Genomic DNA, 25,142 nt, shown 5'->3' with positions numbered 1-25,142 from the left:
AAAGCTTAATAGGTTTGACTCTAAAAATTTTTCAGCTAAGCCAAGAAACACTAAACTTAAGAGATTATCAAGCAATTATAATTTGTGGAATTTATTTGTACCCCAATTTAAATAATCAAACTATAATCAAAATATTTTAAGACAGGAGTGTCTGGCTGGCTCAGTTGGGAGAGCATGTGACTCTTGATCTCAGAGTTGTGAGTTCGAGTCCCACATTGACCATGGAACCTACTGGAAAACAGTAAATAATTAAAAAATAGTTATAAAATGTATTAAGATCAGGTAGAAACATATTCCCTGCCTTGATATCTGATAAAATTGTGAATTATTGATAAATTTTTAAGCTGTGGCAATTTTATTTTTTTTTTTTATTTTTTTTTTTTAAATTTTTTTTTCCACGTTTTTATTTATTTTTGGGACAGAGAGAGACAGCATGAACGGGCGAGGGGCAGAGAGAGAGGGAGACACAGAATCGGAAACAGGCTCCAGGCTCTGAGCCATCAGCCCAGAGCCCGACGCGGGGCTCGAACTCACGGACCGCGAGATCGTGACCTGGCTGAAGTCGGACGCTCAACCGACTGCGCCACCCAGGCGCCCCTAAGCTGTGGCAATTTTAAAAAAGAGTATTTACCTTTCAGAGATAGCCAAATAACTAAAGGTGAAGTTTTAGGATTTCTAGGATTTGTTTGTAAATAATCCAGGATGAGATGAGGAAGAAATGAAAGAAGATTGGCTACATTTGCAAGGGTCAAGGGTCAAAGCTGGATGATTAGTACATCACGTTCAGTGTACTGTTCTTTTTACTTTTGAACAAGTTTTGAAAATTTCTACAGGAATATAAAATGTAAAAAGAAATGTAAACAAATTTGAAAACAGGCAGAAAACTGGGGGATGGGGAGCTATTTGCTACCACAGTGTTAAAAAATACAAATGAGGGACACCTGGGTGGCTCAGTTGGTTAAGAATCCAACTTCAGCTCAGGTCATGATCTCACAGTTCGTGAGTTCAAGCCCCATGTCGGGCTCTGTCCTGACAGCTCAGAGCCTGGAGCCTGCTTCAGATTCTGTGTCTCCCTCTCTCTCTCTGCTCCTCCCCCGCTTGCACTCTGTCTCTCTCTCACAACTAAGTAAATATTTAAAAAGAACAATACAAATGAAGTTTTAAAAACTAGCGCTACCCCCATGTTTAGCTGGGTACAGAGTAAAGAAAGAAATTTCCTGATTGCCACTGTGGTTGTATGTGATGATTTGACTATGGTCTGGCCCTCATGATATAAGTGGAAATGCCATTTGTGTTTCTCTGTAAATATCCTTAAGAGATATTTTCCCCGTTTCTGTGTTTTCTTCCTTTCTGATGGTTGGAATGTGGATGTCATTTGAAAGGCCATTTTGGCCAAAAAGGAGCGAGATGGCAACAACTTGGATCTCTGACCATTTAGACACACTGTCCTTCCCCCTCTTGACTAATTACAGCAGGCTCCCCTTTACATGAGATATAAAGTCCTTCTTTTCCATGTCACTAGTTTAGGTTTTTTATCACTTAGAACTGAACCTGATTGTAATACACAGTACACATGTGCCAGGAACAGGGCAAATATACTAATATACAATATCCAGAGGGGAAAAAAATAACTAGACAAAGATCAACTGAAACGTCAAGCCTTGAATACAAGTGTTAACTATTTTTTACCTATCAGATTGCAAAAGTCATGAATGTAGTATTTAATTCTGGCAATATCACATTGTGTTGTTTTTTTTTTAAACGTTTATTTATTTTTGAGACAGAGAGAGACAGAGCATGAACGGGGGAGGGTCACAGAGAGAGGGAGACACAGAATCTGAAACAGGCTCCAGGCTCTGAGCGGTCAGCACAGAGCCCGATGCGGGGCTCGAACTCACAGGCTGCGAGATCATGACCTGAGCCGAAGTCGGATGCTTAACCGACCAAGCCACCCAGGCACTCCTATCACATTGTGTTTAAAGAAGCTGTGTAAGAAGACACACGGTTTAGTTCAAGTATTTGCTTTGTCGTTTACTATGATTTAACTGAAAATTTTACCTCAATTGCCTTGCCTCAGTTTCCCTATATACAAAACTAGGGGAACAATACTCCATGCTTTTGAAAGCATTTGAGAATGAGAAAATAAAATGTCAACACGGTGCCTGGCATTTGTAAGTACAAGTTTATAGAAAAACAGGTTTAAAAAATGAGGGCTCATTGCAACTCTGAAATTTCTTCAACCATTCAGGAAAGTAATTTGGCAATATAAATGGCCTTTAAATTAATTGCGCTTCTAGGACTCCAGCTTGATTAAGTAATCAGAGATAAACACAAGGGTTTATTCAAAAAGATGTTCACTGTAGCATTATTAACAATGGAAAAATGGAAGCAATCTAAATAATAGATTCATGTACTTAATACATTATAATACTCTCATATTATTTAACCATGAAAAATAATCATTTCATTCAAGCAAATGTGAAAAGGAATTTAAAAATCATCTGACATGCCTGCTTTGGTTAATTAAGATCTCAGCAGTGAAAGAAATTGACAAGACAATTTTGGAAATTCATTTAAGCCAGGAGTAACCTCTGGGAAGGAGCAGAATATGTCTGTAACTGCAGTAGAGGTTCGTCCCAATGTCTCAAGCTTATCCCAATGCCCTAAGCTTGTTTCCCATCAAGACTGCACATCTAGTCCCTTGAAGGACTTGTGCAAAACACCATTATTCAAGGTGGGCTGCAATAGCACCCCAAACACCAAAATGTAAGACTAATTTGGCGAATGTGTCATGAGCCCTAACAATGTCCCTGATCTTTCAGCCAGGAATTCCCCTTCTAGAATGCTATCATAAGAAAATATTCTTAAGCACAAGGTTTTTGTATACAGTGCTGTTTGTAACACTGAGAACAGAAAACAATTGAAATATATAATAATAGAGAATTGATTTAAAAAAATATAAAGTAAATATCTGACTATTATACAGTAATTAAAAGCATGTTTATCAGGTTTAATTGGAATATTTATGCTATAATGTCAAGCAAAATAATTAGGATGCAAAATTAGGTATATTGTTTAGTCTCAATTGTGTATAGAAAAAGATGAATAAAAACACTGAAGAGACAAATTTATCCAACAAATAATTATCAAACATAGTTTTGTGTCATTTTTCTACCCACCTGCATAGGAGTATGAGACAACTGTGTAAAATATTTGAAAGATAAACTGAGGCACACTAAAATTTTTAAATGTTTATTTGAGCAAAACACAATTGGAATTGGGCAGCACCAAACTGGAAGCTGTTAGGGTGCCCCACTGACCAGAGCTGAGGATCGAGAACAAGTAGGGAGCAAAAGCTTAAATAGCTTAAAATTGGCTGTTCGTATTTGGTTAGCCTTAGGGTTTTGATATTGACTTGATTTTGTAACCTTAAGACTTTTATAAGTTTAGAGGTTGGCTTGCTTACTTAGCTTTAGCCAGCAGCTCTGTCTAATAGCCTCCTTGCTTAATACTTTTAGTCTTTCCTACATTTTCCACATGTGCTACATAAGCGTGAGTTACTTTTATGATTAAAAATGTAACCAAATAACTACAACTTGAAACGCTTGTTCTCTGGTGTCTCAGACGGGTTTACCTCACTGCCATCATACTTGGGCACGTGGTGAATTGCAGACCAAAAAACATGGAGGTGGGCACAATGACAAGACAGACCCACTGGTTAAGCCCTTCCCACAGACTTCCAGTTATTTTTATGATACCATTTCCTTATACTCAGAAGACAAAAATAATTTTATAGGTAACTAGGAATAACAGCAATGTAGAAGGCTAAAAGAGTTTGGAGAGTTGAATGTTTACAGTGAGTATTTAAAATAACATGGCATCTTTTTTCTGATTTTACTCCAGTGTTACTAGAAAATGTTGGAGAAGAGCTAGATCCTATCCTGGAACCTGTTCTACTAAAACAGACCTTTAAGCAGGGTGGGAGTATATGTATCCGACTCGGGGACTCTACCATTGAATACGCGCCAGATTTCCGCTTCTATATCACTACCAAGCTAAGAAATCCTCATTATCTTCCTGAAACATCAGTAAAGGCCAGTATCTAAAGTGAATGTTTCTTTATCGAATTGTACAATGAATGACTATATTTGCCTCCTAAGCCATAAGAAGAACAGGTCTTCCTAAGAAAAAGATTTTGTCCTTGCTTGGCAGTTCCTGAAATAGCTATAATAATTTCTAAATGTTTATTTTGTGTGTGCATGTAAGTAATAAAGGAGACTTCAGTGTGCAGTGAAAAGTAAACTTTGAGAATCCAATTTCTATAATTGATATTATTCTTAGAATTTCATCGTTAAGGAGAGATGGCACATATGGGCATCCTTTGTAATAAGTGTTAATATGCTAATTCTTGGCATTAACAAAAATCCATTCTTCTCTCTCAGAATAAGGTTGCTGCTATCTGATTTTTTATAATTACTTAAAGGAACTGATTTTGATCACTAATTCTTTTTAAAATACTAGAAATTCCTTTCAAGAGCAAAGTTAGTTTAAAGTCCTAGTCAATGACTAAAATTACTTGAGATACTGATCTGCAACTGAGCTCCTGGAGGTCATTCCATTTTTTATTCCCAAATCTTGGCACTCGATAAAGTTGACTCTTGATAAATGTTTGTGGAATGAGAGAGGTTAGGGAGGGATAACTTTTATTTATAGAAGGTAGGAAGAGATGGGGTGCCTGGGTGGCTCAGTCGGTGAAGCATCCAACTCTTGATTTTGGTTCAGGTCATGATCTCACAGTTCATGAGATCAATCCTTCCATCCAGCTCTGCGCTGACAGCATGGAGCCTGCTTGGGATTCTGTTTCCCCTCTCTGCGCCCCCCACACCCATGCATGCATGTGTGCTCTCTCTCTCAAAATAAATATTTTTTAAAAAATCTTACAGGAGAGGACATTAAGAAATGTTGATTTTGATTTTGAAAGTTACATATAGAGACAAGATTTATCCAGAGAGTTCAAAAACTGTCCTTTATTGGAAATATTTAACATAGGCATCTCCCTATAGAGGCAGAGGAAACATAAAGATGACCTAATTCATTCCCTCCAAGATGAACAAACATGGTCACTGCTCTCAAGAGATTTACACTGTAAATAATGTATATGTAAAGTGACCATATTTATGACTAAGAAAACACAAGAGTTCAGAATTGGGGACATACTAAAGTATGTCCAGTCTAAAGTATGTCCAGTCTAAAGTATGTCCCTACTGCTTCAGGGCAGCCAGGAAGACTGGGGAAAAGTCTTGAGCTTAGTTTTAAAAAAACACAATGTTAAAATATGGAAGTTCTTGGCCACCTATTTTTAACTTATTAAAATAAATGTTATCTACACACCTAAACTGTGTATTATCTATTTATCTATTAGGAGTGGTAGTATCTAGCAGTGATTAAGAACATAGGTTCTGGAGCCAAACTATCTTGGTGCAAATCCTAGTTTTATCACTTGCCAATTGTGTGATGTTATTCAACCTCTCTGTGGCTCTATTTCCTAGTCTATAAGCAGGAATAATAAATGTGTATTTCATGGAGGGGTATAAAGGCTAATTAAATTAATCTGTGCCAATGCTTAGACTAAGGCCCACCACATAGTGTTGTTTGAGTGTTAACAATTAGCATTATTATTTAGCTTTTAAATATAAGTGAGAAAGAGTGAAGCATAAGAGAAAATGATAAAATCCCAAAGCTGTGTTAAAATTTTTTTAATAGATGACGTGGTAAGCCATGTTTACTTTTCAGTAAAGTCTATGAAAATATCACAACTAACCAATGATTCTTAGTTGACAAGTAACTAGTTATAGAAGTCATAAACTGCTGTGGGGAAGAAACTGATCTATGATTCAGTCCTGAAATCCTTAAGATCCCTAGAGTGCCTTATTGCTTCATTATTTTTAATTGCTGGGATTGATTAAACAGGGATTAGAAAACATAGTGAGGCAGTTACTTGCTTTCATTTACAAATTAAAATACTTCCTCTTCATCCTATTTTTAGGATCTTTTATGTACCTTTGCTTTCAAAAGTTCCCAAGGGATGATATCATGCTGCTATAATCCTTTTGAATCTAAATGAAAATAAAATTATGAAATCATATTTTATATAACTTGAAATGTTTCTTTGTTATTATTTGTTTGAATGTTTATTGTTATTTGTGAGCAAATGCCTAGATTTACAAAATCTTGATCTCGAAAGATCTAACATTAATGGAATATGAATGAATACCTCCTTGTATCTGAATACAATGAGATAGAATTTGTAAAACATAAATTTCCCTCAGTACTATGGCTATAGCTTGGGGATTAAAGGAAATCTAACTTGTGCACTTGTTTTCTCATGCCAACAGGGAAACTCTCTTGAAAGCTTAATTTTTTTCCACGAATAAATGCCAAAGCAGTAGAGAATTACAAAACAACATTTAATGGAGTTTTTAATTGCTCGATTTCAGGAATTTCTTATTATCCCATCTAAATCTATGATTATGTTCATGGAATCTATACTAAGTGTCCCACCATGGGTCAGGTGAGGGGAAAAGTTTAACCCAGAGGAAACCACCATGGAGAAGGTGCCGGGTTTGGGCAGAGAAGGGAGTCACCTTCCTAGGCGTACTGCAAGCAGTTGTTTTACACTTTCTGAAACTTTTCTTACAAAGGCAGAATGACTCCATTCTTGCAAAGGAAATAGTCTCAAATTCTCTTACTAGGGAAAGGTGGGGAAACATAAAGTCTCCCGCTCAGCAGCCAGAGCTGAAGAACATGCAGACATTTCCTAGTTGGTGTGCATGGGACTCTACAATTAGTTCAGCATATCAAAAATGAAAGGACATGGAAAGGAGGTGTGAGAGGTGATGCTCAAGACCTAAGTGCAGACCTGAGCTCAAGACACACAGGCAGAGGGCAGGCAGATTGCAAAATAGATGTTTAAAAAGGCCGGGGTGGGGGGGAATAAAGGTTGGGGGACAGTGCTCAACATAACCCAAGGTCAGGTAAGTATTTATTGACTTATGGGTTTATTGATGACCAGAGCCAGAAAGTTCCTATAGTTTATTGCTGTGTGTATTTATGGATGTGTGGAGGCTGGGATGAGAGAAGACTGTAGAGGGCTGAAAAACGAAATGAGATAGAGACAGAAAGCTTATATAAACAACAGTTTCAATGAATATGGTCGTGAGAACACAAAGGGAGATCATTCCACAGCTGAAAGGGATTGTGGGAGAGCAAGAGAATGACTTACTAGTTTATTTGCTTTATGAAAGGAGAGACCTGACCATGATTACTTTCCTACTTATGGGAAGGAACCAGAGAAGGAGGAATTGTAAGATGTAGAACCAAAGCGTGTAAGAGCCATTAGATACTGGGATGAAGCTTTAGACTTCACCTTGGAGTCAGTGGACTTCAACTTGGTAGACTGCACCTTGATGGACACCATTAAAATGTACATTCCCTAGTTCACAATAGTAGCTATTCATATTGTAACATGATTGTATAATAGGCCATATTATAATATTGTATTGTGTGTCATACATTATGTAATATGATTATCACATTGTAAATATCATACATACGCTACTCAAGTAATAATAGTGTTCTTTTTCCTCCTATCTCACTTGGTAAGAGTTCCCTTTACTTTTTTTTTTTTTAATTTTCAACGTTTTTATTTATTTTTGGGACAGAGAGAGACAGAGCATGAACGGGGGAGGGGCAGAGAGAGAGGGAGACACAGAATCGGAAACAGGCTCCGAGCCATCAGCCCAGAGCCTGACGCGGGGCTCGAACTCACAGACCGCGAGATCGTGACCTGGCTGAAGTCGGACGCTCAACCGACTGCGCCACCCAGGCGCCCCTTCCCTTTACTTTTTGACACCACTATGATCCTTAACCTATAACTCAGCTGGTCCAGCCAGTATGAAGGATAGCTTCCAACCTGACCCTAATTGATTTGAGGATTAAACAGTTGTCAGAAACTGGGCCTGTTCGAAACAGGAATAAAATTGATCGCCAAACCAAACCCTTTGAAATACTGCATTTATGACTCTGAGAAACTTTGGTGGGTTTTTAATCTGGCAGTCAAGCTTGCATTTACCTTTAATCATCATCTCTACAGATTCCACTTTTCGCATATTCCTACCATAGTAAATAGAGCCTGTTTTAAGGCCAGAACTGAAAAAAGCAGAGGCTTTCTCAATAGACGTAATGATGCAGTTCTTGAATATTCTTTCATTTACAGGTAACGTTATTAAACTTCATGATCACGTCTGAAGGGATGCAAGATCAGTTGTTGGGGATTGTAGTGGCACGCGAAAGGCCAGACCTCGAAGAGGAAAAGCAAGCCCTGATACTACAAGGAGCTGAAAACAAAAGGTTTCACACATTATGAAACACAAAATCGCTCTGACTTGTTTCAAGATCACTTAGAATGGATTAGAGTACATTTTAAAGAACTATCTTGTTAGATTTAGTAGGAACGTCAAATGGGGAGATTGAAGAGGAAAATCTAAAGCACTAGAAGCCCTCTATGTGAGTCTGGAAAATTGCGTGAGAGTATAATCTTCTGTACAAGTTCTAGGGCACTGGAAGAACCGGAAGGCTGCCACAACTCATGGCAAAAGTTGTAATATTCGTGGTGTAGCTGACATTATCTCTTTTCATCAGGGCACGGTCTGAAAGAATACGTTGCATCCCACTTTCTGCTTGTAATATCTCTATCGTAGACGCAAAGGGCAAAGCTCTAGGAGTCATGAAACTCCTCAAAAACTAAATGGAGTGATACTTTCTGCGCACTCAGGGCTGAGGCACTTGATGGCAGAGCAGACTGGTTTACACCTCTCTCTCTAGTTCCCATGCAAATGATCGTTGGAAAGAGAGGTGGAGCAGAACCTGACTTTTTGACATTTTGTGAGATAAAAAATTAATTATACAATAGCACCGTTACGGGTATTTGTCACAAAGTGATGCATTTCTTTAGGTTCCGAGCCCTTTGTTGCTTATACAAGAATGTGTGCATGAAGGGATTTTAAATGATTTCTTTTTCTTCTGAGAAAACTGTGTTTTATTCCAGGCAGTTAAAAGAAATAGAAGACAAGATTTTAGAAGTTCTTTCATCTTCAGAAGGCAATATATTAGAAGATGAAACTGCTATTAAGATATTATCTTCCTCTAAGGCTTTGGCTAATGAGATTTCTCAAAAGCAGGAAGTAGCCGAAGAGACAGAGAAAAAGATTGATGCCACCCGCATGGGCTATCGGCCTATTGCCGTCCATTCCACCATCCTGTTCTTCTCTATCGCTGATCTAGCTAACATCGAGCCCATGTACCAATACTCACTGACCTGGTTTATTAACCTTTACATCCTGTCTATCGAAAATTCAGAGAAATCAGAGGTTTTAGTAAAAAGGTATGTAAAAGAAATACTAATTAATACTAATCCTAATACTAACCAGTGCATGAACATTAAATAGTAATTGATGCCTTTCATTGTTGTTACAGAATGGTGTGAGCATTACAGTTATGGCTAAAGCAAACTTAATTAATTATTGTACTAGAAATAAATTTGAGGGTTAGAAAAGGAACAGATGTGACCAAATTCAGTCTGCCAGGAAATCATTTACAGGGAGATAGGATTACAATGTAATCATAAAAAGAGGAAACACTTATCTCTGTTTATCATGTGCAAAATGTATTTGTGATGGGAGATAGGGAAAGAAGAGTTAATACCCCTGAAAGACAGGACTCTTACCCTCTGTAACCTAGCGTTCCGAAAGTTTTAAATTTACATTTTGATATACACATATTTACAATTTGTCCAGTAACAGGGTTGTAAAAAATATTGTTGTGATTATTTGTGTTATTCTTGTTGATAAAAAATAGTTTATTGTTGGCTACTGTAATCAGTAGTGGAATTAAGACCTTACAGTAAAAGCATGAGAGAATAAAATTTCATCTTATTAATTATCAGTGAGACAAATTTTAGTTTGACATTAAACTAACTTTTTTGATCAATACGAAGCTAGATACTTCAGTTCCTTGACTGTTCATACCCACAAAGGAAACCCAATTTAATACTTAACCACTTGGCAGCGAAGAATTGTTTTTTAGAACTTCAAAATGCTAAAATCCTGAAAATCGAATCGAATTCCCATCATTTATCATGATAGCACTCCACTGAATTTTGAATATTCTCAGACTGAACAATTTCTTGTATCATTATTTTACAAGCTTGAATATGAGGTCAGTAAAGCTGTAAGACTGACACATGGTTTAGCAATTTTTTCAGCTGTCTCCCCATGAGAATGAGGAGGGAGGGAGTATCTTCAGGAAGAATTGCACGGTGGTGGAGTTTAAAGTATGTTTTTATGTTACGATCTTTGAAAAGTTTAGTTTATTTCTCTATTTCTTCCAGTACCTGGAATTTTCAAGGGTAGCAAGGATTACTGAAGCATAGGAAACAAAATTATAAGCGATCTTCCTTAGAAAAGGTCCCAGCTATTTGCATTCTGTTAGTTAATTGAACAAGCAGGTCTGCTTTTCACACTAGATTCTGAGTTCCCCAGGGGAAAGGTTTCTTAATATTCCCGGAACTTAGCACAGTGCTAATCACATGGAGCCACAACAGTAAATGATGTTTTGCCTTTCACTGTAGTTCTTTTATCTACCTTGCTTACAACAATAGCCACCAAAATGTTATCATCTTAACTAGTTTTCAATTAAGGTATTTGCTGGAGTCTAGAGAAGAACATTTCTTTGCTCTGTCTCTTAAAGACATGTTTTGTGTATAAGATTTAAAAATTAGAACAATTTTTTGCTTCACAAATACTTACTAGTTGCTTTATTATCTCTTGTTACATCAAATTAGAACTCATCCACAGATATGACGGGCTTCTTCCTAACTGTGATATAGTCCCTTATGATTTAGAGAAAATAAAATTATTTTAGCCAGATACGAGACTTGGGTAGAATCTAGAAAACAAAATATGTCTTTTTTCATTAAAATTCTTTAATTTAAATGCAGTGAAAGTTATATTCATGACTCCAGTGATCCTGAAAGTGTAATTCTGGAGCCAACCAAAGAGTAAATGAGAAAACCACATTTGAAAACTTAAAAAAAATTTTTTTTAATCTTTATTTATTTTGAGAGAGAGACAGAGTATGAACAGGGGAGGAGCTGAGGGGAGGGAGAAACAGAATCAGAAGCAGGCTCCAGGCCCCGACCTGTCAGCACAGAGCCCGACGCGGGGCTTGAACTCATAAACCGTGAGACGGTGACCTGAGCCGGAGTCGGATACTCAACCGACTGAGCCACCCAGGCGCCCCTATATTTGAAAACTTTTATTGAAATTAGAGTATACACACAGAGACATGCAGGAATCAGAAGTATTTACTCAGTGAGCTTTTATTATTGAGCACACCTGTGAATTAGCCCCCAGATCAAGACCCAGAACATTATCAACAACCCAGAAACCCCATTTTGTGTCCCTTTTAGTGACTGACCAATCCCCTTCCACCAAGGTAAAGATTGTCCCGACTTCCAGCACCGTAGATCAGTTTTGTCTGTTTGAGAACATCATATGAATGGAATCACACAGCACGTGCTCCTGTGTGTCTGGCGTCTTACACTCAGAATTGCATTTGTGAAATCCACATTGTTTTGTACAGTGCAGTGGTTTATTCACTCTGATTGTTACATGGTGTCCCAGTGAGCTAGTGTATTGTAGAAGTATCAAAACAAAATCTTTTCTCAACCTAGAAGTTTTTTTCTCCACAAAGGTAGTAGAGAAAGAAAACACTTTTATGATTCAGTAAACATTAAACCAGAATATAATGCACGTTAAGAGGGTGCAAAGGCAGAAATCACATCCCAAACTCACCTGCTAACTGAAGTGACCATCTGTGTTAACAAACTGGCATTAGCCAGAAGGAAAACAAATGTGAGTTGTATAAGGGCTCCTTTTCACCACATCCTCACCAGCACTTACTATATCTTGACTTCTCGATGATAGCCGTTCTTTTCGGTGTGAGGTGATCTCTCACTGTAGTTTTGATTTGCATTTTTCTGGTAATTGGTGATACTGAACATCTGTTCATGCGCCTGTTGGCCATTTTAATGTCCTCTTTAGAAAAATGTCTATTTAGATCTTCTGTCAATTTTTTAATCAGATTGTTTTCTTGTTATTAAGTTGTTAGTTCTTTGTATATTTGGGACATTAACTCTTTATTTGATACATGGGTTTGCAAAAATTTTCTCCTATGGCTGCCCTTTCTCTCTCTCTCTCTCTAAGTATAGTTGACACACAATGTTATATAGTTTCGGGTGTATGGTGTACAACATAGTGATCAGACAAGACCATATGTTGTGCTACACTCACCACAAGCATAGCTGCCGTCTGTCACCACACAACACTACTGCAATACCATTGACTTATTCCCGATGCTGTACCTTTTATTCCTGTGACTTATTCGTTCCATAATAACTGGAAACCTGTATCTCCCAGTCCCCTTCATCCATTTTGCTCATCTTCCCCCAACCCCTCCCCTCTGGCAACCATAAGTTCTCTGTCTTCATGGATCGGTTTCTGCTTTTTGTGTCTTTATTTGTTTTGTTTTTTAGATTCCACATAGGAGTTAAGTCATATGGTATTTGTCTTTCTCTGACATATTTCACTTAGCATAATACCCTGTAGTCTCAACCATGTTGTTGCAAATGGCAAGATCTCATTCTTTTCTATGACTGAGGAATATTCCATTGTGTTTGTGTGTGTGTGTGTGTGTGTGTATGTATATATGTATATATATATATGTATATGTATATACACACATGTATACATATATACATACACACACACACACACACACACACATTTTCTTTATCTGTTCATCAATTGATGGACACTTGGGCTGCTTCCATTTCTTGGCTATTATAAATAATGCTGCAATAATCATAGGTGTGCATATATTTTCCAAATTAGTGTTTTCCTTTATCTTTGGTTAAATACCCAGTAGTAGAATCACTGGGTATTTTTATTTTTAAGTTTTTGAGGACCTTCCATACTATTTTCCACAGTGACTGCACCAGTTTACTTTTCCTCTAACAGTGCACTAGAGTTCCTTTTTCTCCACATCCTCACCAATGCTGGTTGTTTTTGTCTTTTTGATTCTAGTAATTCTGACAGGTGTCAGGTCATACCTCACCGTGGTTTTGATTTGCATCTCCTTGATGACTAGTAATATCAAGCATCTTTTCATGTGTCTGGTTGACATCTGTATGTCTTTGGGAAAATACCTACTCAGGTCCTCTGCCCATTTTTTAGTCAGATTATTTGTGTTTTTTTTTTTTTTTTTTGGTGTTGAGTTGTATAAGTTGTTTATATATTCTGGATATTAATCCGTTATCAGATAAATCATTTGTGCATCTCTTCTCCCATTCAGTAGGTTGACTTTTTGTTTTGTTGATGGTTTCCTTCACTGTGCAAAGGCTTTTTATTTTTGGTGTAGTCTCAATAGTTTATTTTTGCTTTTGTTTCCCTCGCCTAAGGCAACTTATCTAGAAAAATGTTGCTAAACCCAGTGTCCAAGAAATTACTGCCTGTTTTCTCCTAGAAGTTTTATGGTTTCAGGTCTCACATTTAGGTCTTTAATCCATTTTATTTGTGTGTATGTTGTCAGAAAATGCTCCAGTTTTATTCTTTTGCATGTAACTGTCCAGTTTTCCCAGCACCGTTTGTTGAAGAGAGTGTCTTTTCCCCCATTGGATATTTTTGCCTCCTTTGTCATAGATTAAGGGTGGGTTTATCTCTGGGTGCTATTTTGTTAATAGTTTCTTTTGTTGTGCAGAAGCTTTTGGGTTTGATGTAGTCCCATTTGTTGATTTTTGCTTTTTTTATGCTTTTAGCGTCATGTCCAAGAAAACCATTGCTAAAATCAATATTGACAGGTTTCTTCCTGTTAGAAATTTTATGGTTTTAGGGCTTATGTTTAGGTCTTTGACCCATTTTGAGTTAATTTTTGTGAGTGGTATGAGACAGGTGTCCATTTTCATTCTTCTGCATGTATGTTCTGCCATTTGGACATAGATTGACCGTGAGCACATTATGCTAACCAAGATCAGTCAGGGAAAGGCAAGTACCGTGTGATATCACCTATATATGGAATAAAAAAAAAAAAAATCGTGCCTTTAAGAGAAAAGCAGTAAAGTGGTGGTTGCCAGGTGAAGGAAATTGGGAGGTTAAGACTGATGGTGTTTAAGGATATAAACTTGTAACAACTAATAAAATTATCTCTTATTTTACTCAGCAACAAAAACATTTCATTTTTGTTTGCTTTTTAAATTTTTTTTTATATTTATTTATTTTTGAGAGAGAGAGAGAGAGAGAGAGAGAGAGAGAGAGAGAGACAGAACACAAGTGGGGGAGGGGCAGAGAGCGAGGGAGACACAAAATCTGAAGCAGGCTCCAGGTTCTGAGCTGTCAGCACAAAACTCGATGCAGGGCTTGAACCTACGAACCATGAGATCATGACTTGAGCTGAAGTCAGACACTTAACTGACTGAGCCACCCATGCACTGCATTTTTGTTTGCCTTGTGTTTTTAAAATAACATTTATTTTTAGTATTTGTTTATTTTTGAGAGAGAGAGAGTGAGACAGAGTGTGAGCTGGGGAGGGCCAGAAAGAGAGGGAGACACAGAATTGGAAGCAGGCTCCAGGCTCTGAGCTGTCAGCGCAGAGCCCGATGCGGGGCTCGAACCATGAGCCGTGAGAAGAAAATGACCCGAGCCGAAGTTGGACGCTTAACTGACTGAGCCACCCATGCACTCCATTTTTGTTTGCCTTCTGATGGCTATTATTCGTAGTAATTCTTACTTAAGTATTACAAAAACATATGTTATGATTGCTATGAGATGTACTGTGAAATAGCCATAATTTGGTTCATCTGTTTCTTATAAAATGTTAATATAATAAAATAAATAAATAACTATTGCAAAACACCTGTAAGTACAGAAACAAAAACCTAACAAGGATAGAGCTTTGTCAAAGGGACCGAACTGAAATCTCTCTCTCTGAGAAAACAAGTGGACACACACACACACACACACACACACACACACACTGTTTTTTTCCTTCCACTTTTATCAAGATCATTTTTTCCATGTTATTAAATATTCTTCTGAAACTATTTTTAATAGTTGCACAATATACCATTTTATGAATGTGCCATAATTTTCTTAATGGAAGACTCACAAGTAATCTCCAGCCTTTGAATTATAACTAATACTGCAATAAGTATAAATGTCCACACTGGTAATTATTTCCGTATGCTAGAATCCCAAAATCAGAACGAAGGTGTTTACTTCTTTTAGACTCCTGATACAAATTCCTTTCCTGGAAAGTTATTCAAATATACAACTCCACTGAAGGAACATCAATGATCTTATATCCCTGTGTCATGCGTTAGCATTGAAAATGATCATTTTTATCCTTTTTCATTGTAACAGATTATTAAAATATTGTATTTTAATCTGCATTTTTATCATTGATGAGACTGACCTTGAACTTGTAATATGAGTGACCATTATAATTTTCCCTTCAATCTTCCTATCTACAAGAAGAAATTTGTCTTAAAGTGTAGACATTTCTATTTTATTCTAGAAAGACCAAGTCTGAGTTACCCTGTATTAATTGTACTGTTACAGATGAGACAAATTAAATACTAAGTGTGAAAAGACCATTATTAGCATAAAAATGGGGACAGGAGTAGTATTATTATTTTAAATCTTCAGAGAATTCAACTACATTTCAGCAACTAGTTTCAAAGCCCTCTCTATCAAGCCCCTTTTCAGAGTTCTCAACCAGAAATAAAATGCATCAATTTGTTTAATTTTCTTTATGAGAGTGCTGGCCGGGGACAAAATAATTAAAGAAATAGGCCAGTAAGGAAAAAAATAGAGTTGTGATGATCTGTACCCTGGGATATTAGTTTGAAAATAGCCACAATATGGTGGTACTGGTAGATTATTTTTTCTAGACACATTAAGAAACACTGATAAAATTTTTCTTCATCAAAATCAAACTCTGCTAATTTTTCCTTCAGGTAAATTGGTCTGCTTAGTTTCAGCCCTTGTCAATCATTAGCTCTCCACAAAGGTTTCAGCCAACTGTTTTATTTCTATTATAACTATTATAACTAATATAATAAAACATTTGTGAAATTTTTGTTTCAATGATGATTTATTTTCCTTATGAGATAATTACATGAAAATGTTTAAAGTGTTATGTACATGCTATGGATACAGATCACACATGTTAACACTTACTATAAAGTTGTTAGTTGCAAATATTGCGATTATTCATATTTTCATGTTCTGTCTATGTAGTAAATAAAAATGTACTTGGGGTGCCTGGGTGGCTCAGTTGTTTAGGCATCTGACTCTTGGTATTGGCTCAGGTCATGATTTCGGGGTCCTGAGATCAGGCCCTGCATCAGGCGCTGTGCTGAGTATGGAGCCTGCTTCGGATTCTCTCTCTCTCTCTCTCTCTCTCTCTCTCTCTCTCTCTCTCTGCCCCCCCCGGCCCCACGCATGCGCACATGCACTCTCAAAACAAATAAACTTTAAAAAAATGTAATTTATCAAGTTTTGTGATTTCTCTAGCTTTTATGGACTTATGAGCAGAGTAGCACAGTACTAAATGTTAATTTAATAAAGGGGCTATGAATTTTAATCTGTTAATTTAATATAGAACATACAACATTTGGAAGCATTTATGGAATAAGAAAATCAAATTTTACCCTAAGAAATGCTTTATAGTTAAAAATCATCCACAAATCTTTAAACGCAACAGATTAATGTACCATGCATTGACTCTTTTCTGAAAGAAAGATTGTTTTTTAAAAAATCAGTCAACAGTAAAATGCAATTCTACTGAAGTGTTTCTACATTGTGTAGCTCTCAAATTGGTGCACCCAGTTAATGACAATCCTTGATTGTTTTGGGGGTAATTGACCAGAAAGCTGATTAGAAGAATATACATCTAAATGGTTTATAATAGGTTTCCTTAAGAGCATTTTCTTTAAAGTATAATGCATTTTTTATTTATTCACTTCTCTTTCTGTTGACCTGTAGGCTTCAAATTCTCAAGGATCACTTTACTTATTCCCTGTATGTTAATGTCTGCCGATCACTCTTTGAAAAGGATAAACTACTCTTTTCCTTTTGTCTAACTATGAATCTGCTGCTACATGAACGTGCGGTCAGTACTGTTATAATTTGTAGGAAAAACATTAACATTGATTCATTAATTTACTAATTTGTATGGGAGTATGTGTGTGTATTCACAAGATGGTTGTAAACGATTTAACAATTATTGCAGTTAAGGCAAGAGATCACAACTAGACTGAACTTCACACAGGGGGCAAAATAAATAAAGCAGAGTCCATTATGTAGTTATTCCTTAAATCTGTGTGTGTTTTAGTTTAAATAAAATAGTTTCTATTAGAATCTTACGTAAGTATGTATATATATTTACTAAATATGTTGATATATTTACATCAAGTAATCACATAGAGTATATGGTAATGTTTTTAAGAACTTGTGCAAGTTAGTCCAATCTAACCATTGGAGCTTAATAATACCTTTCATAAATTTTTACTGTGTTTCAAATCTATTCATTTAAAATAAAAGACGCACCTTAAGAATGAAAGAGAGTATCGTATAAATGCACTTTTATTCACTTAGGTGCTAAAGATTTATTGATTTTTGTCTGGTGATACATTGGCTGAATTCTGAAGGAGTAAAGGCATTTGTCTTGCATTTCTTGCAAAAGTTTCATAGCAGTACCTCATTTCCTTTTTATGGAAAATAATTGAAGATATGGCAGATTGATGGCTTTCTGTCTTCCCCCCGTTTTTATTTTATCTATTTTTATTTTTGTTTATCTTTTGAGTATAGTTCGCACCAATGTTGGATGGGTTTCAGGTGCACAACATAGTAATTCATCAACTCTGTACCGCAAGTGTAACTACCACCGACCCCTGCTACAACACCACTGACGATATTCCCTACGCTGTACCTTTGATTCCTGTGATTTCTTTACTCCCTACCTGGAAACCTATCTCTCCCACTTGCCTTCATTTTGCTGATTCCCCCAGCTCCTCCCCTCTGTCTTCCCACAATTTTTAGAGCCAGTAAGATGCCAAGCAGTCATTTATATGAATAAAACATTTATTCAGATAGAATTTTTAAGTTTAGATTAGTAATTCTGGAGGAAAATCATCAAAAAGTGGTTATCTAGAATGGAACGATTTTCAAAACCGGTTATAATGGATAAATGTTTTCTTATGAATAAATACTGAACTGCTATACCACTAGCTATAGAATTTCATAAGGACAATACTTGAAACTTGAAAATCAATAGCCAGTTCTTTTTCAATGGTTTAAATTTACTATGTACACATGATGAATTCATTTCTGACTCTTCATGCTACTTTGTTTTCCAAAGGTTAATAAAGCCGAGTGGAGATTTCTGCTAACTGGTGGGATTGGATTGGATAATCCTCATACCAACCCTTGTACCTGGCTCCCACAAAAATCTTGGGATGAAATATGTCGACTAGATGATTTACCTTCCTTCAAAACCATCCGTAGGGAGTTTGTGCACTTAAAGGATGGATGGAAAAAAGTGTATGATAGTTTGGTATGTTCTTAACACTTTTGCTTTTTCCAAAGTTTTTAAATGGAGAAAATAATGCTAAATTTCTTTTTTATTTTGAATAAAAAACAAGATTTAGGTAAACTTTTAACAACTGGTCAGACATTGAAATCAGGGTTTCGATTTATATCATCAGCACCTTCTTTTTTTTTTTTAATTTTTTAATGTTTTTTAATTTATTTTGAGACAGGGAGAGACAGAGCATGAATGGGGGAGGGTCAGAGAGAGGGAGACACAGAATCCAAAATAGGCTCCAGGCTCTGAGCTGTCAGCACAGAGCCCGACGTGGGGCTTGAACTCACGGACCGTGAGATCATGACCTGAGCCGAAGTCGGCTGCTCAACCGACTGAGCCACCCAGGCACCCCTCATCGGCACCTTCTAAATTGATGGTTCTGTTTTGAACTTCTATTCAAATCCTTGAAATGTGTAGAAATGCATGGTCCTTAAAATATTGTTTGAATTTCCATGCCAACTTTTTACTTATTAACAATTTAGATTTTGTAATCATAATAGCAGGTGAGTTAAAGATTTTACAAAAGAGCTATTGTTTAGATTTTCTAAATCCAGGATATAAGCTAATAAACATTTTTGTCATTTGACATGAGGTGTAGGGGCCAAGGGCAGGCTACCCAAAATATGCCATTTTGGCATATTGATTATTTTAAAAAGAAGTTACTTAAGTGACAGCCTATGCAAGGACACTCAGAGCCGCCCCTGAAAGCAGGAAATAAATCTCCCATGTGAAAGGTACCCTTCCTGTACCAGGAGGTAAAAGAGCTATCCTTATCACCAGAGATAAGAAATTTGGAGCACAGAAGGCTGTATCAACACCCTTGTTACTTTCTACTCATTTACTGCCCCACCCCAAATTCTATTTAGTATTCCTTACTAATTGAAACTCCCAAAGTTAAATTGTCTTTGTCCTGTCAATTCCTCACAGATTTATGGTCTCTTTGTCTAAAAAGTATAAAAACTACCTGCCTTGATCATTTCTTTGGGTCTCATTTTCATTATTGGACCCTCTGTGTACATGTAATCAAACGCTAGATTTTTTTCTCCTGTTAATCTGTTTCATGTAAATTTAGTTTTTAGTCTACCTAGAAGAACCATGGACAAAAGAAAATTTCTACCTCCCCCCTCTTTCAGAGGGAAAAGCTAATAGTTCTCAAGCAATTTTTCATGGGGCCCTATCTCACTAATTGGAGACTATTATAGTCAGGACAAAGTATAAAACAATTTCCTTCTAGAATACATAGAAATTGTTGCCTTTCCTCACTTTTTTTTTTTTTTTTTTTTTTTTTTAGGATAAGGGCTAATATTTTGCCAATTTGTAGTTATTTTTTTCCCACTCCTTTATTTCTTCTCTCCACATTCTGCTTTCTTGGATTTAATTATGCAAGAAAGAGCTCTCCTTAGGGAAGACGGGAAGAGGAAATAAAGAGCCAGATATATGGAGAATATTTACCTACTTCTTGTAGTAGACATGACAGTGAGATTGTATTTACACATAAATTCAAACATTTGGACTGGATCGCTGTTGGGTCTCTCCCTGTTAGTAATAAAATCATATTTCCTTGAGGGGCTCCTGGGTGACACAGTCGGGTTAAGCTTCCCACTTCGGTTCAGGTCATGATTTCACAATCTGTGAGTTCGAGCCCCGCATCAGACTCTGTGCTGACAGCTCAGAGCCTGGAGCCTGCCTCAGATTCTGTGTCTCTCTTTCTCTCTGCCCCTTCCCTGCTCATACTCTGTCTCTATCTCTCTCTCAAAAATAAATAAACATTTAAAAAATATTTTTAATATGTTTCCTAGACACAAATAGATTTTTGTGAGTACTTCATTCTAATTTGAAATAGAGATTTTACTGACTATGCTGAAGCATGGAGATTTCTAATCTGAGATACTACATAGCCTTCCCTGAGGTTTTAAGATTGCAAATGTCTCCTTTTTTTTCTTTTTTTTGAAATTTACCCCTCTTGGGTTCTTAATACCTCTCTTACATATTTTTAATAGCTCTCTCTGTTTTGGCTTCTTTTTACTATATACATTTTCAAATATACCTTTATAAAGAAGATACCAAAACTTTGTTCAAAACAGGAAATATAATAAATTTATAATAATAAATTTTCTTCTTTTATAATATATATTTCTTTTTATAAATAGATGGTGACAGTAGTTGGTAGATTTTTAAATGCCTTTGGAGAAATAATGGGAACACTCCATATGTACATTTTTTAATAAGGAGATTCATTTTGTCTAATGATTTGTATTCATATTGACATTAACCTGCTTAATTCATGCCCTAGTTTTGATTCCTTTGTGGTGTTTTAAATTTTCATTTCATTCCTTATTTCATAACTTTGCCCCCGCCTGATAAAATTTACATTAGCATTCTTGATTTCATTTAGTCATTACATGGTTTCTCTAAAAATCAGCTTATACATCAAAATACTGTTCTTTTGGGAAATAATCTCCAAAATAGAATTGAATTCTATCTACTGTAATTTTAGGAACCACATCATGAGGTTTTTCCTGAAAATTGGGAAGATAAAGCAAATGAGTTTCAAAGGATGCTTATCATTCGTTGCTTGAGGCCAGACAAAGTAAGTGTGGGCTTTGGAAAGCAGCTCCAGTCCGCCCCTTCCCCCCCCCCCCCCCCCCCCCCCCCGTATTATAGTCTGGTTTACTGTATTTCCATATTTCCTTATATAATCACAGGGGAGGTGGAGGAGCCTAGGGGAACTAATCCCACTTCCTTCTAATGCAGCCATTTTATCAAGAATTTTGTACCTCCTTAAAGCCACACTAAATTAGTAGCTGACCAGACTATATTTTTTTAGTTCTATTTATTTCATGATTCTTCCTTTTAATTCATGCTTTCCCAATTCCTTAAAACCTACTTCCTTTACATGCTGTAACTTCATTTTTATTCTGATCACTTTGATGATATTAGCCAAACAGATCTAGTAGAATTTCTGGCTCTTCAAATCCTGTCTTTATGTATAGTTCTTTGTTGGCCTTTGGAAAGCAAGTACAATATCATTTTTAAGACATTCATCACTGCTGACTACAAAGGAAAACGTCAATACTGTTCATTTTAATTTCTTTAAATGATACATTATATAACCAGTGAATCCGCTCACCTGTCTAGGTCAGCGAATTTCAGTGCTCAGTGACATTCTCATTTGCATCATTATATTCTATGTTTTTAATTTTTTTAAGTTTATTTATTTATTTTGAGAGAGAGGGTGTGCTGTGCAAGCATGAGCAGGGGAAAGACAGAAAGAGAGAGGGAGAGACAGAATACCAAGCAGGCTCTGCGCTGTCAGCACAGAGCCCAATACAGGACTCAAACTCACGACCTGTGAGTCTTGACCTGAGCTGAAATCTAGAGTCTGTTGCTTAACCAACTGAGCCACCAGGTGACCCCATTAGCCTCCAATTAAAAAAAAACAAAAAACAAAAACCTAGTCACTTAAGTATAATGACCCATATCTATGTTCTCTGAAACACTATAGATATTAGGTAGATTGAGGAAAATTTGAAAAAACATCCTAATCGTCCTTTGTTACTAGCCAAGTAAAAGTAATACATAACGATTTCAAAACTTACTGTAGCCACAATTTGAGCTGCTAAGGAATATATATAAGTCAGTCATTCCATCCTAACAACAAACAACTGGAACTTAGGTGGTGAAAGCAACATACTTTAAAAAGTTCTTACCTGCACCAGTGATAATGTGGGGTAGAGGCATTCTTCCCTCTGTAAGCCATAGTCTGTTTAATGAAGATAAGCGATTCTTGCTTGGCCTGTCAGTGTGCTCTTAGCCAGAGGCCGAGGATCCATTAGGCAGAGTGCCTAGGGCCCAGGATGCTTCTAGGTATTCACGAAAATGTTTGAATTCCTTTTAAAAATGGAAAATATAACCTGGACTTGTTAACGCTTGTAATTACCCTGAAACAATTGTAAAACATAATTCTTACTTGTTTTCATGGGGGAAGGGATGCACGAGGTGACTAGGGCCCGCAAAAGTCACCACACTGCCCTGCCCTGGGGTGTTGGAAGCAGCCACAATTGTTTAGGAATCAGGTATTAAACTGATGAAATGTTCTCCTCCTTGGTAGCCCTTTCAAAAGTGAATTGCCACTTAGTGTTAAGCCTCAGAAGTTTCCCCTACAAGTATTAAATATGGAAGAATACGGAATGCTTCACCCTCTGGCCTGAAACAGCATCCTCCCTAAAAGCTTTTTTTTTTTTTTAATTTTCAAAGGTTTTTACTTTATTTTCTAAGCCAGGTAAAGACTCTTAATACTAAAATGACTCTGCGTGTACCACTGACCTTCTCCCGTCAGTATTTGAAAAAAACAAAGAGGCTTCTATCCATGTTTTATATTAAGTTTGATTAAAAGTGACTAATGAGCCATTTCCTAACTACAGCTTTTCCCCTATAAATATCTTTTCCCCAGTTTTATGTTTTAAAAAAGTTGATATTTTAAGCTGAAAATACATTGAGATACCAAAGAGATCAAACATTACTTTCCATATTCAGTCTCTTTTTGAAGTATATTTGAGGGAGGTGAGGAGTAAGATATTCAAGTTGAGGGGGTTTTGTTTGTATGTTTTTCCTTTTAAATCAATTGAGGTGAAACTTACGGTTTTATACTTCTCTTAGCTACTCTGTCCAATATTTTGCACCCTGATTTGTAACTTTGTCCCCAATGTTTCCATATCTCCTTTAGAGTTTTCCTTGGATGGGTGGATGAGTGTAGACATTAATGCTATTGGCCAGGATTTCCAGTTCTCCTCTGCACGTGCGTGCGCACACACACATACACACACACACACAGGAGGTGAAGGACTGTGGCTATAAACCTTGCTCTGGCCGATAAAATGTGAGAAGTGTCAGGGCAGAAGCATTTAATTGCCAGCGTTGAGAATCTCCAGGGCACTCCCTCTGCCATCAAAATTGAGGAAGCACATACTGATATCTAAGTTCCCTAAGCAGGCTGGAGCACTGAGCCAGCACTGGTGGTGAGTTGCCTACACACCCACAGGACTTTGCAAGGATGAGAAATTGTTGTGTTCAGTCACTGAGATCTGGAAATTGTTTGCTACTGCAGCATAATTCAATTTAACCTAAGTGACCGGTTACCATTAACTATACTATGTGCCTATGAAGCTTAATATAAAAAAATTATTAGTATGCTCTTATATCACTAGCTACCTCAAACCCTTCAATCTTACTGTTACCAGGTATTCCACGTTCTAGTGGTAAATTGTTGACTTTGGAATCTATATATTTAAAAATAATACATGGAGCACTGGAGTGGCTCAGTCAGTTAAGACCCGACTCTTGATTTCAGCTCAGGTTGTGATCTCATGGTTTGTGGGATGGAGCCCCACAACGTGCTCTGCCCTGACAGCTTAGAGCCTGCTTGGGATTCTTTCCCTCTCTCCCTCTCTGTTTCTCCCCTGCTTGCTCTCTCTCTCTCTCTCTCTCAAAATAAATAAACATTAAAAAACAAAAATAATATATGGCTATGATACTTTTAAGAATGGTTTTCCCAAGTAACATGGCATTGGCATACCAGAGACAGGAACAGTGCTATATGAGGCTAGAATTTGGGCTAATGCTATGGAAATTTTTATTATCTCATATATATGAGATAATATATCCACCAGGAAAATCAGTGCTTCAATCTCTAGTTTACATTAGATATTATTTGCCAGCACAATTTTCCACTGCTCTGTCCTCAATACAGAGTCCACCCAGGGATAACAGGCTGCATGTGCCAGGTTCTCCCATGCTCTAATTTAGAAAAATGTAAAAGATGCTCAATCACCAATAGGAAAAATGAGATGGACTCATACTTTCTTATGGAATTTAATATTTTATAGTGTTTGATTGATGAAAAGAAACATATCAAGGGAATAAATACTGAGGTGTGCCATGTTTTGAGCCCGTTCACAAAATGAGCTTCTGGCCACCATTCTCTCCTGAATAGTAAACAAAACACAAATTAATCAGCTTTCAGTAAGAAACTTGTCAAATAGTAGTGAATATGTCTCTCTGACCTCCGATAAATCCTACAGGAACTTGCAACACATAGATTAACATAAATGGAAAACCACAAACTTCTTCCCTGCCTTTGGGAAGGTGATTGCTTAAATTAGCCTGCAATTTTTGTTACTGACAGATTTCGTTTACAGACCTAATGCTGGCATAATCCGATGGCAGAAGCAAACCCAATTCTGTTGCCTTGCAAACCGAACAGCAAGCACAGCTTAATTTACCTTGAGAATTACAGTTCAGTCTTGGGAGCAAGCAAGTCGTGCTCAGTTTTAACATTAAAAAGAAAACACTGGGGGCACCTGGGTGGCTCAGTCAGTTAAGCG

At 36.8% G+C, this 25,142-nt stretch overlaps 1 protein-coding gene across 4 annotated transcripts in view; it reads left to right on the top strand.

Annotated features, from left to right (window-relative positions):
- DNAH7 (dynein axonemal heavy chain 7) overlaps positions 1–25,142 on the top strand; it is a 271,037-nt gene that overhangs the window by 194,221 nt on the left and 51,674 nt on the right. For all 4 annotated transcript variants that reach the window (XM_086719178.1, XM_086719180.1, XM_025929537.2 and 1 more), the window contains 6 exons: positions 3,904–4,094; positions 8,276–8,409; positions 9,107–9,442; positions 17,160–17,286; positions 18,535–18,729; positions 21,257–21,349. In XM_086719178.1, the coding sequence (XP_086575304.1) occupies positions 3,904–4,094; positions 8,276–8,409; positions 9,107–9,442; positions 17,160–17,286; positions 18,535–18,729; positions 21,257–21,349 (1,076 nt within the window). The remainder of the gene's footprint in view (positions 1–3,903; positions 4,095–8,275; positions 8,410–9,106; positions 9,443–17,159; positions 17,287–18,534; positions 18,730–21,256; positions 21,350–25,142) is intronic.

Source organism: Puma concolor, chromosome C1 (assembly GCF_028749965.1).
Source record: "Puma concolor isolate L17-30 chromosome C1, mPumCon1.1.hap2, whole genome shotgun sequence".
Taxonomy (NCBI): Eukaryota; Metazoa; Chordata; class Mammalia; order Carnivora; family Felidae; genus Puma; species Puma concolor.
Note: the sequence above shows the minus strand (reverse complement) of the source record. Positions and strands in the feature narration are given on the sequence as shown.